The sequence below is a fragment of the Amblyomma maculatum genome, chromosome 10 (genome assembly GCF_055883805.1).
Source record: "Amblyomma maculatum isolate TAMU_Amacu chromosome 10, ASM5588380v1, whole genome shotgun sequence".
In the NCBI taxonomy this organism is placed as follows: Eukaryota; Metazoa; Arthropoda; class Arachnida; order Ixodida; family Ixodidae; genus Amblyomma; species Amblyomma maculatum.
In genome coordinates this window covers 38,593,504-38,609,477 of record NC_139353.1, presented here as the reverse complement: position 1 = coordinate 38,609,477, position 15,974 = coordinate 38,593,504, and the positions used below count along the sequence as shown (strand labels likewise).

Sequence of the window (15,974 nt, the reverse complement as noted above, 5' to 3'; positions counted from 1 at the left end):
CGCCGCAACTTTGTCTAAATACACATCGTACACGCTTGACCAGTCTAGCTTAAAAGCCTCCAACCAGTCACAACCTAGCAACGCAATATCGCTATTGTTGGTTTCAACAGCAATGAGCGGAAGTTGCTTGTACTGACCATTTATGTTCGACTGGAACCGTCAACTTCCCTGTTACTTAGCGCCGACCCATCGTATGTCCTCAGCTTTATGTGGCAAGGCTCTTTAGGTAGACTGGGCCAGAGTTTCCTGTATAGCGTTTTTGGCACAATGGAAACGGACGCACCCGTGTCTATTTGCATGTTGACATTCTTGGCTCCCTGGACATTCCTCACAAGAATAGACATTGTGAAGCAACACTTGGTCACAATCCGCCTCCCCTTCTAATGCATTTGCCGAGTCTAGACTTGAACGTGCACATTTTTGCCAAGTGTCCGTAACGGTTGCGATAGCGATAATTGCGAAATTTGCAGCTGGACGCTTCGTGAGCTGAGCCACACCGGAAACAGTCCGGCGTTTCAGACACTCGGTCCCTTCCTGCGCCGGATGAAGTTCCATGCTGCTGCGGCTGTTTCCCACCGCCTGGCTTATTACGCACGGCGTTCACTTCGCTTTGCACCCCGGTTGGTTGGAATGCCAGACTGTCCTTTCGCGCCAGTTCGATGCTTTTCGCGATGTCGCAGGCATCCGAAAACGTTAACTTGCTCCTTTTCAGCAGCTCGACTTGCGTTGCGCTGTCGCAGAGGCCCACTACAAAGCGATCTCGAACAGCCTCGTCTAGAAATTCCCTGAATTCACAGGACGCTGCCAAATGCCTCAACTCCACTGCATATGCTCCGTCTTGCTGGCACCGCCGATTAAATTTGAATCGTTCTGCGATGACCATAAGCTTCGATGTGAAATGACTTCGCAACACTTCTACCAGTTCCGCATATGTTTTGTCCTCTGGCTTTTGAGGCTCTAGCAAAGTCTTCAGTGTCTTGTAAGCGTTCTTGCCTATCGCCATTATAAACATCGAGACCTTGAAGCCGTCGCTCACCTGGGAGGCCTTCAAAAAGTGCTCGAATCTTTCCACGTAGGACACAAAGTCCTCGTCTCCGTCCTCGACGAACTGGTTGAATCTTCCAAGCGTTGCCATCCCTAAGCCTCGCCGGAGCACCCTCCGCGGACGCTGCGATGCGGTTTACACAGACCGGTAGCGTCCCTTCGCGAACGCTGCGATGAGTTTCACGCAGTCAGACACCGTCGGTTTTTGCAGTCCGGCAGCATCCCGTCCTCGTCGCCAATTATGTTGTAGCCGCGGTGAGCGAAGCGGAGGCAGAGCGACTAAGCAACATGTTTATTCGGCATGTTGGGCCGTACAGAACAAGACTAGTTTGAACGTTGTTGTTGTGGCTGTAGGAAGAAGGAAAAGAATGCACAGGCCTGCTACTGGCTCTGCAGCTGAGCTACCTTCGCTTCCTCGTGCGGACAGAAGAGTGAAAGTAGAAAAGAAAGAAAAAGAAGCGAAAGACGCGCGCCGCAACAGCCGTCGTCCACCAAATAACCTGTCCCAGCCCCACCTGGTACTCCCCTGATGGGGCTGGGACAGGTAGGTCAGCGCCGCTTGAGGCGGGGGCTAGCCTGCCACAGAACGTTTATCTGTTGTAGGCCGTCATTGCACCCGCCACCGTTTCAGTGGTGGACGACGGCTGTTGTTGCGGCGCGCGTCTTTCTCTCCCTCTTCCTTTTCTTCTCTATTTTCTCTTCTGTCTACCCCGCCGGAGTGGTGCAGTGGTAAGATGCCCGGCTACTGTGCCGGAGCACCCGGGTTCGAACACGACCTCGGCGGCTGCTTTTCGATGGAGGCGAAGCGAAGAGATGTCCGTGTGCTGTGCGATGTCAGCACACGCTAAAGATCCCCAGGTGGTCGAAATTACTCCACAGCCCTCCACTACGGCTCCTCTTTCCCTCTTTCCACTTTCACTCCCACCTTCCTCCCTTCCAATACGGTGCGGTTGAGGTGTCCACAGAAAACGAGACAGTTACTGCGCCTTTCCCTTCCTATAAATCAATCAATCAATGTAGTAGGCAGTAGCCACTTGCAGTGGCTAGTCTTGGATAGTCTTGGGGGCGCTGCTGTGCGCTCGCGGAAGCTAGCAGGAGCTTCGGCGCGGCTCGTGCGGCGCAGTTAGGCTTACGCGGGGCTCGAATAAAGACTGTGTTAGCAGCTCTCGTGCTTCGTCGGCTACCGCTCAACATGGTGTCAGAAGTGACACTTCTCCCACAGTAAGCCAGCCCGGGGCCCCTTCCTGTCGCACGGCTACCCCTTCTACATCGGCAAACGTCGAAGTAGCGTCTACGGCCTGGATTACGCGGCCGGCACATGGCGTCCTTCGTCGTTCAGCCGCCCGAGGCCATCTGCTTCACCACTCCTGGCGAGTGGCCGAAATGGAGGAATCGGTTCGAGCGTTTTTACATGGCTTCTGGTCTCTGCGACAAGTGAGCGTCACACCAGGTAGACACGCTCTTTTACTTGATGGGCGATCAGGCCGAGGACGTTTTCGGAACATTCAGACTCTCCGAAGAGAACGCCAAGAGCAATGACTTCATTCCGCGGCGAAACGTGTTCTTTGAACGGGCACGCTTCACCACGAGGGTCCAGCATGACGGTGAATCCGTGGAAGACTTCGTGACTGCGCTTCACACGATTTCCAACCATTGCGAGTATGGCACCCTCCGAGAGGAACTGGTTCGAGACAGGCTGGTCGTCGGCATTCAGGATAAGAAGTTGTCTGCGAGACTGCAACTTGATGCCGATCTTACCCTTCAGAAGGCACTTGAGTCCATCAGGCAGGCTTCACGCAGAAACGCTGACCGTCAGCTAAGTTGCAACAGGCAGGCAGCAAGTCTAGCATCTTACAAACGCTACTCATGTCAACGACGGCCGATCGCAGTCTAAACCAAGACCACATCTATGTGCACCTGACGACGTTCCGACAACGTGTCGTTGGTGTGGAAAAGACAGACACCCGCGTTCACTATGCCCAGCGCGGTCACAGGTATGCAAGTGCTGCCACAAAAAGGGCTATTACGCATCTGTCTGCATGCCACGCCGGGTTGAAATTGTTGAAGCATCTAGACCCGACAGCGAAGAGGCATTTCTTGGAACGGTCTCGTCCTTCGATACATCGAAATGGCAGACGACTGTCCTCGTACAAGGCCAACCTGCCAAATTCAAAATCGACAGAGGCGCCGACGAGTCTGTCCTCCCTACCGTGACTTTCAGCATGATTCGACATCAGCCTCCGTTGTGTGCTCCGCCTGAGCTTTACGGTCCTGATGGGAGACTTCTGGCAGCCAAAGGCGTAGCACGTCTTCTACTCTCCTACCGTGGACGTGAAACGCTGCAAGACGTCTACGTCCTGGAAGATGTCGACACTCGCCTACTCGGTAAGCCCGCCATCAAAGACTTGCAGATGCTAACCTTCGTCAGCACCATCGCAAAGAAGGTGAGCCCAAGAGACGAATTTCCCTCTTTGTTTCAAGGACTCGGCAAGCTACAAAGAGAGCACCGCATTTGCTTGCGCGAAGGAGCGAAACCATTTGCTTTGAGTTCCCCTCGCCGCATACCAACTAACTCTCTACGAGAAAACAAGGCTTGAACTGCAGCGAATGAAAACAATTGGCGTCATTGCACCTGTGGATGAGCCGGCTGAATGGTGCACGCCTATGGTGGTAGTCCAAAAACCAACCGGCGATGTTACAGTGTTTCAACTTCAGTGAACTCAACCGTCATGTCCTGAGAGAGTGGCATCCAATCCCGTCCGTCGAGCATACACTAGGGCTACTTCACGGAGCAAAGGTGTTTTCAAAGCTCGATACCAATTCAGAATTTTGGCAGATACCGCTCAGTGAAGAAAGCAAGAAGTTTACTACCTCCATTACCCCATTCGGGAGGTTTTCCTTCAACAGGCTACCGTTTGGCATCGCGTCCGCTCCAGAGCACTTTCAGAAGCAGATGTCAAATATTTTGGAGGCGTCAACAGAGTAGTATGCCATATGGATGACATCCTTATCTGGGGCTCAGACGAAACAGAGCACGACGAGACGCTTCGCACCGTTCTTCAACGACTAAAAGAGGCAGGTGTCATATTAAACGAGAACAAGTGCCTGTTTCAGCTCGGCCAGCTCACATTCCTAGGTCACAAGTTTGACCAGCACGGGATCAGACCCGACGAGAAAAGGTTGAAGCCGTATCAAAAATGAACAGTCCAACTAACAGAAGTGAGTTGCAAAGGATGCTCGGAATGGCTACACATATTGCCCGATTTGTTCCCAACCTTACGGACTTGCTTACTTGCTTGCTGTTTTTTAAGCAAGACTTTATTTGGGACCTTCCTCAACAGCAAGCGTTCGACAAATGGAAACAGCTACTTTCATCTCGCCCAGTGCTAGGGGTGTACGATCCTGCTAAGGAGACAGTGGTCAGTGCAGATGCTTCTTCATTTGGACTGGGAGCATGTGATTCGACAGAAATAGACCAGTGGCAAGTTTTCAGTCATCGCCTATGCCTCCCGGCTTCTATCTGACACTGAAAAACGATACGCTCAAATAGAGAAAGAGGCTCTTTCCTTGGTTTGGGCTTGCGGAATGTTCAAGGGCTACGTGGTCGGCACGTCATTTATACTCGAAACAGACCACAAGCCGTTGGTACCTATCTCTATGCAAGAACGTCTTGATGACCTTACACCGCGGTGCAAAGACTTAAAATGCGAATGATGAGGTACCAGGCCGAAGTGATATACGTCCCCGGGAAAGACCTCCTCGCGGCCGACACGCTTTCTAGAGCACCTTTGCAGGAGACTGGCGACATAGAGCTAGAGAGCGATGTCGAAGCTTTCGTCCGCTGCATGAGGACAACTCTTCCTATCAAGCAGCACTGCCTTGAGTGGCTAAAAGAAGCCCAGAAATCAGATCGCGTGTGCATATATCTCAGAGAACACTGCACAAAAGACTGGCCTTCCCGACGAGATTTGCCCTTGGACGTAAGAGCTTTCTACGAGCATCGTCAACAGCTCACCTTAAAAGACGTTCGCTACTCTACGCAACACGTGTGGTGGTGCCACTCACGTGCAGGAAAGAAATTTTGCGCCTTTTGCACGAAGGCCACTTCGGCATCACGAAGACATAGGCCCGCGCGAAGGACTCCGTTTGGTGGCTTACAGTGGTCAAAGACATCGAAACGACCGTAAAACATTGCCAAGAATGTGTCAAGACGTCCAGCAACCGCAAAATGCCCCTTCAGAGCACTGAGTTTCCGTCAAGACCATGGCAGAGAGTTACAATGGACCTTTTCTTGTTCAATAGCCACTGGTGGTTGATTGTGACTGATTACTACTCCAGATACCCGGAAATGACTCGTCTAGAGAAACTATCATCGAGTGCAGTGATCATTCACTGCAAATCAATTTTTGCCCGACATGGCATTCCAGAGGTGGAGGTCTCCGACAATGGTCCGCAGTTCTCGTCCTCTGACTTCACCAAGTTTGCTGAAGAATACGGATTCAAACACCAACACAAACATCAAGTCCACACTACCCTCAGAGCAACGGACTCGCCGAGGCTGCTGTGAAAATCATCAAAACTTCAATGAAGAAGACTCAAGACCCGTACCTGACGCTTTATCCTACTGGGCGACTCCATTGAAAATTGGCTACAGCCCCTCTGAAGTGTTGATGGGGAGGCGGTTAAGGACAAAGCTTCCTCTTATTCCCGGAATGCTTGTTCCCCATTTGCCTGAGGTCACTAAACTCGGGAATTTTGAAACCCAATACCGCGAACAGCAGCGAAGAAACTACAATAAGCGACATGGTGTGCGGCAACTTCCCAACCTTTTGGCAGGGGATGAAGTATGGGTGACGGACTTAAAGCGAAAAGGAACCGTGGTGGCACCCTTGGGCGAGCCTAGATCGTTTATGGTTGACACCTGAGACGGCATTCTGTGGCGAAATCGGACCCATCTTGTCCCTTTTCTCAAGCCTGCGGAAGAGAAGCGAGATAACCAAGATGTCTATGAGGTTTCTCTACATGAAGACACACATGAAGGTGACGGCACGGACCTAACGCTCCCGGAGGTTTCAGTTTCTCCAAGAGATTCACACACAGTTTGCGCTGACGCCTCCCACTAGCACACAGTGTGGATGTTGCGTCATTCCAGGGGAGATGTCGTAAGCAGTAGCCACTTGCAGTGGCTCGTCTTGGATAGCCTGGGAGGCGCTGCTGTGCGCTTGCGGAAGCTAGCAGGAGCTTCGGCGCGGCTCGTGCGGCGCAGTTAGGCTTACGCCGGGCTCGAATAAAGACTGTGTTAGCAGCTCTCCGGCTTCGTCGGCTACCGCTCAACAATAAATCAATCTCTTCTGTCTGCACGAGGCAGCGAAGGTGGCTCAGCTACAGAGCCAGTAGCAGGCCCGTGCATTTTCTTTTCCTTGTTCCTACAGCCACAACATAAGCGGTGGCGGGTGCAATGACGGCCTACCACAGAAAAATTCGGTGGCTGGCTAGCCTCCACCGCAAGCGGCGTTGACCTACCGTCCCAGCCCCGTAGGGCCAGGAACAGCTACTCTTCCCTCTCCCACTAGTTTGAGCGACGTTGTGGCTGTAGGAAGAAGGAAAAGAAAGTGCACGGGCCTGCTACTGGCTCTGTTGCTGAGCCACCTCCCCTGCCTCGTACGGACAGAAGACAAAATAGACAAGAAATGAAAAAGAAGAGGGAAAGAAAGACGAGCGCCACAACAACAGCCGTCGTTTACCACCGAAGCAGTGACGGGTGCAATGACCGCCTACAACAGAAAATTCGGTGGCTGCTAGCCCCCGCCGCAAGCGGCGTTGACCTACCGTCCCAGCCCCGTAGGGCCAGGAACTGCCACCTTTCACGCAGTTTGAGCGATGTGCTCGCTCGCCTTTTTAAACAGAGAGCAGCACTCCCACGCGACACTGATTCCAGACGGTCACAGTGCAGTCACATGACACTTCAAAATCTAACCTTAAATCTGCGAGTGCACTGAAAAACTACACGTCGACGAATAAGTGCAATTTGCCACTATAGCGCGAGCCGAAGTAACCGGCCCCCAGTGAGGCCATGACAACAAATAAATGTGCGCACCACGCGTATCACTGTTGCGAAGGTTTAAGTCCGCCTAGGTAACAAAAAAGCATCGAAAAGATGCTACTCTTTAAAGAAATGCCTTTAAATCACTACTCGTTACGAATCTGCTCGTCTCCTCGTTTAGGTTAACTGGGAATCGCAAGGAAATAGCATAAACCACGAGCAGCTTTTCCAACGGTGGAACACTAATACTGCCATGTCAGAAGATCCTGAGAGAGTGTTCTATCAAACGTAAACACATTCGCTTCGCGAACACTTCAAAAGAGCGACCCCATGGAAATTTCCCTCCACATTTGTTCTCGTTACGTTGTATAATTCTCGATAACTCGCCCAAGCCAGCAATAATGTTGACTCACCACCGCGATAGGTCAAAAGAACAAAGTTTGTAGTTTTAACCTCCCGACCGTACGGCTTCTAATTATGCGAAAGAATGGAAAACGGGTGGTGCTGTTGTAGTGCGAGGTTATTTGCGTTTGAAGGCGAAGCCCGCGCATTTAGAACGCATCATGTTCTCTCGCGCTTCGGAGGAAGGGGCCCAGTGGTAAACAACCAGAAAAATCTCGAGGTGAAATGAAAAATCTACTCACTGCGAACTCCCCGTATTACTTCAAGTTTCGACATCTTGTCTCCTTCAAGTTGCTGAAGAAATCCAAATCCTAGTTGTGGTGCCGTTGACTACGCCGGGTCCCTCGCAGATTTCGTCTTCGTCCGTGCTATGCAAGCCATGGTGGTGCCCTGCACGAAATAAAATACGATGTCAGGAGAGCACAGCGACTGCCGCAGTTGTTGGAGCATATGTTACAAATAAGAGATGGGGTATATACTGAGAACCAGAAAACGACGAATAAATGTACGAGCACTGACACAATTTGGTCGGCCGCTGACGGAAAGGAGAATCGATTCGAATGAATCGAACGCCTGGACCCGCCCTGCAGTCCTGCGAGAGTAGAATGATGACACTGAAATGACCGTCCGCGCTTTCGCCTACTTGTAATGGCGTGGCGTATCGTAGTCTCGTGACCTACTTGTGTCGCCACGCTACTGGCTGAAACCTCGGGACTCGCACGTTCTTTCCAGGTCTACCAATGTCAAGTAGACACGAAGAAGGCATGTGCGCGTGTACGGGCCCTTGCTTGTGCTTATGCATTCTTCTTCTTCTTCCTTGATAAATGGCACATACCCACTAAGGGGGATTGACCAGGGTTCAGTGTGGACTGCCAAATGACCTACAGATACTGAATTAGTGTATTAAAATAACTATCAAGTAAACAGAAACTTACGATTTAAGATCACAAAATTGAATGAAAGGAAAAATATATGGAGCAAAAATTTGGAAGTTTGTAAATTTGGAATACAGTTAGCAAAGAAATCTGTCCGTAGTTGTGATGTATAGCTATGTAAATACTGACAACGTTGAGGCAACGCTAATTGTGTGTTTCTGTGTGCGTGCAGCAGCTCATATATGTAAGGTTGCCGCTTCCTTTTAGCGCTGAAGAGTCGGATGGATGGATGGATGGAATATAGGAGCGTCCCCTTTGAAACAGGGTGGTAGCAGTAGCTATCATGCTCCTATCAGTCAATGTCAAGTAGACACGAAGAAGGCATGTGCGCGTGTTCGCGCCCTTGTTTGTGCTAATGCATTCTTCTTCTTCCTTGATAAATGGCACATACCCACGAAGGGGGATTGGAAGTCGATTTGCAGGTTAAACTGCCGCCCGCGGCAATATTGTGAACTAAAATTTTTGGAATAAAGGTTTATAAAGGAAGGAATGAATGAATGACTGGTCATTCATTCATTCATTCATTCATTCATTCATTCATTCATTCATTCATTCACTCATAAATCTATTGCTAATGGTAAGAATAGGTATAGCTTGTGGTAGTTCAGGTTTTATATAATTGGTTTACTGCGCCTTTTCTTGAACTACTAGTGTTCCTCCGGCGCCACCTACGACCAAACGCTATAACTATTCTTCAATAAAGATATATGCATGAATGAATTCTCAGAGGTTCCAAAAAGTTCAGTTCACTATATTGCCACGGGCGGCAATTTAACCTGCAAATTGACTCTGCAGCGTTACAAGGAAGCGGCGACCCGTTACAAAGAGCATGGTCACTATCATATCATGCCTTTAGGAGAAAACGTCCGTCTGTAGAAATGCACAGTGAGGTGCGGCGAACGGTAGCATATTCCAACACCTGGAGAGGTCCTGCTCAATACTTCCCAAAAATTCTTGTGGGCTCTTTGGACAGCTAAAGTGCGATGAGGCGAAAGCCATTATAGCGCGGTGGATTGTAGCCCTCCACTAAGGCACCCCTACCTCCTTCTCATCTTTTACTGCCACCTTCCTGATTGATCGATAAAATAAATAAAGATTCAACTACGGGCCATCGAGCGGGCTACTGAGGTCACCGCCAGCCATGGACTAGCGGTCATCTAGTACGTCTCTCCTTACACCAGCTTGAGCGACGAAATAAATGTTTTGCAATCCAATCCACCGATTTAGGAGGCCCGCTACTCCCAGCTCCTGGCACGCAAGCCTGAGGAACGGGGGATGGAACCTCCGCGACTAAGGGCTGGCGAATATACATTGGTTATTTGCGGTTTCAGCCGTCAGGCGGACGGTTCTTTGCTGGTCAGCGGGGACGTCGCTTCGCAGGAGGGTTACCGAGGCTTCTTTACTAATGTTGTCCCTAGCGCCCGGAGACTTAGGGCATTCCCAAAGTATATGGTCGAGGGCCCCTATCGCCTCGCAGGCTTTATATTCATCATTTTTCTCCATTCATTTACGGCGTGGTAGATGTGTCCGCGGTTAATTGTGACAAATACTGCGCCTTATCTGTCCTGTAAATCAATTTCAAACTCCGCCGATACCTGCTGCACTAACGTCTCCTAGACGTCGTGGTCTGCTTCTGTTTGCTGTGTGGTGCGGTGTTCGAGGAAGCGCCAAATGAAAGACGTCGCATGGATGTCTGGATCGGACGGCCGGCAGGGTCAGCTTCGTCTATGCATGAATCGCCTTGTGACGTCATGACCAGTCGTGACGGTACAAGGCGCGCCTCTTGTCGAACGCAACCAGCATTCCATTAAATGCATCCAGTTTCACCGGCTTTCTATAATTCGTTTAAAGGAAAAAAAGGCGCAGTATCTGTCACTCGCGGAATCCCGCTATCCTCGCGGTGGACAAAGGGAATTATGATGAACGTTTCGCGATCCGAGGCATGGCGCTGTTGGTAAAGGGCTCGGCTGGGGATCCAAAGGATGGAGGTTCGATTCCCGGTGGAGACGAGGTTTATTTATTAAGACGAAAGCCTTTAATACCTCATCTTGTAAATAGGGGCTGTCGGTAGAGGGTGTCACACTTCCGAGAGCGCACAATAAAAGTAAATAAACCTTGACTCCGCCGGGAACCAAACCTCCATCCATTGGATCCCCCCTACCCCCCCCCCCCAAAAAAAAAGAAAAAGCAAAAAAAAAAAAAAAACTTGAGGGTCTCAAATGGGTAAACACTACCCATAATCTGGGCAGCGACCACTTCATTCTAAAACACATGATCCCTCAAGACAGGAAATTTGGAGAAAAAAGAGGAAACCCACAAAAACTGATTGACTGGGATAAATTTAGGGAAGAGAGAACCCAGAACACATCGTCTGGGAGAATCGAGGACAGAAAAATAGACTGAACAGATTCGCACGCTCGTCAGAAACAATACAAATATCGTGGAAGAAGATGACGCCCCCGCCATCATGAATCCGCACCTCCTACACATGGGGGTGTGGATCCATAGATCATTTTTTTTCTTTTCTGCCGGAGGTTCGCATCTCTCTGCAAAATTTACTTAGCAACTCCCCTTTCGTGATTAGGCCTTCAACTAACCATTCCAGTTCTCTCCTTCGGAGCTAGCGTCAAGGGATATGCCTTAAAACCAGTTTGCTATTTCATTCATGATTACATAATTTCAACAGGTAGATTCCTATGCTAGGTACGATTTCATTATCTTTTCTTTTCCTTTTTATTTTTTTCCAAATTCTAGTTAAAAATACATATTTATCTGAATACTCCAGTTCTTGAACATAATTATTTACAAACTACAATGCACCCTGGCCGATCCCCCGCCGTGGGTATGGGCCATTTTGTCTCAGGTCATCATCATCATCATCATCATGGGGGAGGCCAAAAGGAGCATGGAAAAGAGACTAAATGGACATAGATGGAATAAAAACCTAAGAAAAATGCACGCAATCAACAGAGATGGAAAATTATGCCCTAAACTATGTGAGCAAAATTGGCTTACCAATTGCGACAATATGGAGAAACAAATGGCACTCCCCAAAACGTGGAACATCTTTCGCTGCCTGTTATGCCCCGAGCAGTCCAAAACCAACTCGAGCATAAACCAGCGGAAGATAAGGCACGTCTTTGAGGGCACGGATGAGGACTTCTTCAATCAGCTCAAAGTCATCTACGTTGGAGATGGCATCAACCAAAACCTGCCGACATATTGTGGACAAGACAACCCGGGATGATACTGATCCATAACAGAATCCGAGGTCAGGGCAGAGATAGGCAGCCTCAAAAAAAACTCCGCTCCTGGACCGGATGGTAAAACCAACAAATTAATCTGAAAATTAGACGACGATTGCATTGTCAGCCTGACCAAGTACATTCGGAAAATGTGGGAGAAACTGGAGCTCCCCATACAATACAGATCAGCAGACGTTATCTTTATACCGAAGCCAGGGAAACGACACGTTAGAAAATCTAAGACCCATCTTAAGCTGATGGAGAAAGTGGTCCAGACAAGAATTGTCAACAATATGGATGCAGAAAAATTATGGCTCCAAGATTGGCTTCTGAAGGCTCCTCCGTACGTAAGAAGTCATGCTGAGACTCAAAAATGGCATCATGAACAAGAGAACATCCAAACACACAAAAGTCATTATAAGCCTGTACTTAACTAAATCCTTCGATAATGTAAGGCACGATGCAATCCTCAAGAACCTTGAAGAGCTAAACATTGGTGCAAGAACCTTTGCTTACGTAAGCAGCTTTCTCACAAAGAGAAGACTTAAGTTCCTAGAGACAGAATCTCCCATCATCAGGACAACATGCAGGGGCTCACCACAATGTTCGGTGCTCTCCCCATTGCTCTCCAACATAACAATGATTAACATCTCGCCCCTGCTCAAAACAATACCAGGTATCACGTTAAGCCTCTACGCAGACGATATCAACATCTGGATAAACACAGGCTCAGACGCAGAAATACAGGAGAAGCTCCAGCGCGCGGATAGAACGGTCACAAAGTACGCGGAAAATATTGGCCTCAACTGTTCACCGCAAAAATTGCAGCTACTTATATACACGAACAATTAAAAAGGAGAAAACAAGCTTCGAAATCACACTGGATTGTCAAAACGTGCGCCAGGTGAATCAGATTAGGATCCTTGGACTCATTATCCAGGCAAACGGCAGAAACGGGTCCCTAATATTCAAACTACAGAACTACGGTGCGCAAGTAACGGGTCTCATCAGAAGGTATCTGTCAAGAACAGGGGACTCAAAGAAAACAGCCAGCTAAGATTAGTACATTCTAAAGAAATGGTTGAGGCCTTCAGTCAAAAATCCTGAGAAACTTTGCAACCCTCCTGTGGCCATGCTTTTTGTAACGTGTCGCCGCTTCTTTCTAGCGCTGCATAGTCAATCTGCAGGAATTCTTGGAGGAGGAGGAAAACACTTTATTAAACGAGCGAGTTTGGAAACTCTGGTCATTCATTCATTCATTCATTCATTCATTCATTCATTCATTCATTCATTCATTCATTCATTCATTCATTCATTCATTCATAAACCTTTATTCATGAGGATGACCTGAGGCCTAGAAGGGAAGGGGGTGGGTTAGGTGAAGGTGAGGGTGCCAGACTCCAAAATGAAGTCTAGCAGGGCACTAAGCTTGCGCTTGGCGTTGGTATTGGGGGCTGTCCAGTCTTCGTAAGTCTGAAAGTGGTGAGCAGACGTGTAGCGTGCGCGGAGGCTAGCCGTGCCAGGACAGGCCCAGATCAAGTGCTGCAGGTTAACGGAGTCAGCAGGGCAGTTGGGGCAGTTGATCTTGGTATAGACCTGCAACACTTGGTTCGGCGTCATTGACTCAGGATGTCCGTTAGTTAGGTTAGTTATTTAGTTATATATATATTGTCACGTAGTGGTGACGAGGTCGACGACACAAATGAAGGGTCGATGATTGCACTAAAGAAACTTTATTTGGGCTGACTTGCGCCCGCAAAACAACTAAGCAACTCGGCGGCGGCGATAGCAACAAACGTGCTGGTCGATCGTCGAACAAAGAATGCTTGTCACACTCGTCAACGCTCAATTTAAAGGCTGCACAGAACAATCTAGATAACGTCGCAAACAGCTACCAGCACGGGCTGGAACATTGTGGAAAGACACCCGAGTGGCCGGAACCTTCGAGACAGATCTCGGTGCATCTTTCGCTACAACAAAACTGATAAAGGTGTGACTGGCGACATCGAGCATTAACAAACAAAATTACGGAACTGATACGCGGTCCAGAATCAGAGTGATAAGCCTGTATGCCGGCGGCTGTTAAAAATACAGCAAATACTGTTTTGAAGGTTTCGCGGCAATATATATATATATATATATATATATATATATATAACCTGACTACCACATAATGGCGCCACCTATAACCAAACCAAACGCTATAACTATTCTTAACATGCTCAATAAAGATTTATGAAGGAATGAATGACCGGAGTTTCCAAAAGTTTTAGTTTACCACATTGTCGCGGGCGGCACTTTAACCTGCAAATCGACTCTGCAGGGCTAAAAGAAACACACAATTTGCTTTGCCTCAAATTTGTCAGTATTTGCATAGCTACATCACAGCTAAGGTCAGATTTTCTTGCTAATTGTATTCCAAATTTACAAACTTCAAAATTTTTGCTCCATTTTTTTTTTCCTTTCATTCAATTTTGTGATCCTAAATCTTAGTTTTTTATTACTTGATATTTAATTTAATACGCTAATTCAGTATCTGTAGGACGTTTGGCAGTCCACACTGAACCCTGGCCAATCCCCTTCGTGGGTATGTGCCATTTATTAAGGAAGAAGAAGAAGAATGCATTAGCACAAGCAAGGGCGCGAACACGCGCGCACGCCTTCTTCGTGTCTACTTGACATTGGTAGAACTGGAAAAAAACGTGCGTGTCCCGAGGTTTCAGCCAGTAGCGTGGCGCCACAAGTAGGTCACGAGACTACGATATGCCACGCCATCACAAGTAGACGAAAGCGCGGACGGTCATTTCAGTGTCATCTTTCTAGTCGCGCAGGACTGCAGGGAGGGTTGACTCTCCTTTGCGTCAATTCTGTCAGTGCTCGCACATTTATGCGTAATTTTCTGGTTCCCAGTTTATGCCCCATCTCCTATTTGTAACCTATGCTCCAACAACTGCGGCAGTGACTGTGCTCTTCTTACATCGTCTTTTATTTCGTGCAGGGCACCACCATTGCTGGCATAGGACGGACGAAGACGAAATCTGCGAGGGACCCGGCGTAGTCAACGTCCCCACAACAAGGATTTGGATTTCTTCTTCAGCAACTCGAAGAAGACAAGATGTCGAAAGTTGAAGTCATGCGGGGAGTTCGCAGTGAGTAGATTTATTTTTTTTTTCACTCGAGTTTTTCCTGGTGCTTCACCACGGGGCACCTCCGAAGCGCGAGAGAACATACGTTCGAAATGCGCGGGCGTTGCCTTGAAACGCAAATAACCTCGCACTACAACAGCACTACCCGTTGTCCATTCTTTCGCATAATTAGGAGCCGTCCGGTCGCCAGGTTAAAATACGTATTTTGTTGCATTCTTTTGATCTAGCGCGGGGATGAGTCAAACACTATAATTGCTGGCTTGGGCGGGTTATCGAGAATTATTCAACGTAACGAGAACAAATGTTGAGGGAAACTTCCATGGGTTTGCTCCATGCAGAAAGGAAAGAACTTAGGAGAGGCTCTGACGTAATTTTTTTTTGAAGCCGGCGCGGCCGCGCAGTGACCGGACGCTGCAACGTCTCTCCTCCTTCTTTACCCTCCACATTTTCTTTGTTCGCGACGCTCACGCACCTAGAGCCCTTAGCAACGCTGTTGCTAGTGGCCCGAGTTTTCATAGCAACAGCCTCGCCGTTGCTTATTGCCCGACTTAACTAACCCTTAATTTTGACGTCACTTCCGCCACACTTTCTCCAATGCATTGGGAGTGGCAAGGGCCTCTCCTAAGTTGTTTGCTTCCTCCATGGTTTGTTCTTTTGAAGTTTTCGTGGTGCGAATGCGTTTACGTTTCATAGAAGACTCTCATGATCGTTGACATGGCAGTACTAGTGTTCCACCCTTGGAACAGCTGCTCATGGTTTATGCTTTTTCTTGCGATTCGTACTTAACCTAAACGAGGAGACGAATAATTTCGTAATGAGTAGTGATTTAAAGGCATCATTAAAGACTAGCATCTTTTCAATGCTTTTTGCTACCTATAGGCGGACTTGTGCAACAGTGATACGCGTCGCGCGCACATTTATTGGTTGCCGCAGCCTCACAGGGGGCTCGGTTACTTCGGTTCGCACTATGTTGGCAAATTGCGCTTATTCGTCGACGTGTAGTTTGCAATCGCAGATATAAGGTGCGGATTGGCCATGCCACTATTGTGGCTCATTGGAGCAGTGAAGAGTTTTGTTTAATGATGAATGGAATGGGTAATATAGGGAAATAGTTCCACCTTTGTCCTATATTCCTAGTTTCTACTCGCGCACTGGACTG

General features: G+C 48.5%; 1 protein-coding gene across 1 annotated transcript; it reads right to left on the bottom strand.

The window, feature by feature from the left end:
• Positions 1 to 361: 361 nt before the first annotated feature.
• Positions 362 to 1,135, bottom strand: LOC146176204 (uncharacterized). Its single transcript, XM_084581277.1, has one exon. It carries the CDS (start codon positions 1,133 to 1,135, stop codon positions 362 to 364), a length of 774 nt encoding a protein of 257 aa, XP_084437403.1.
• Between the last annotated feature and the right edge of the window lie 14,839 nt (positions 1,136 to 15,974).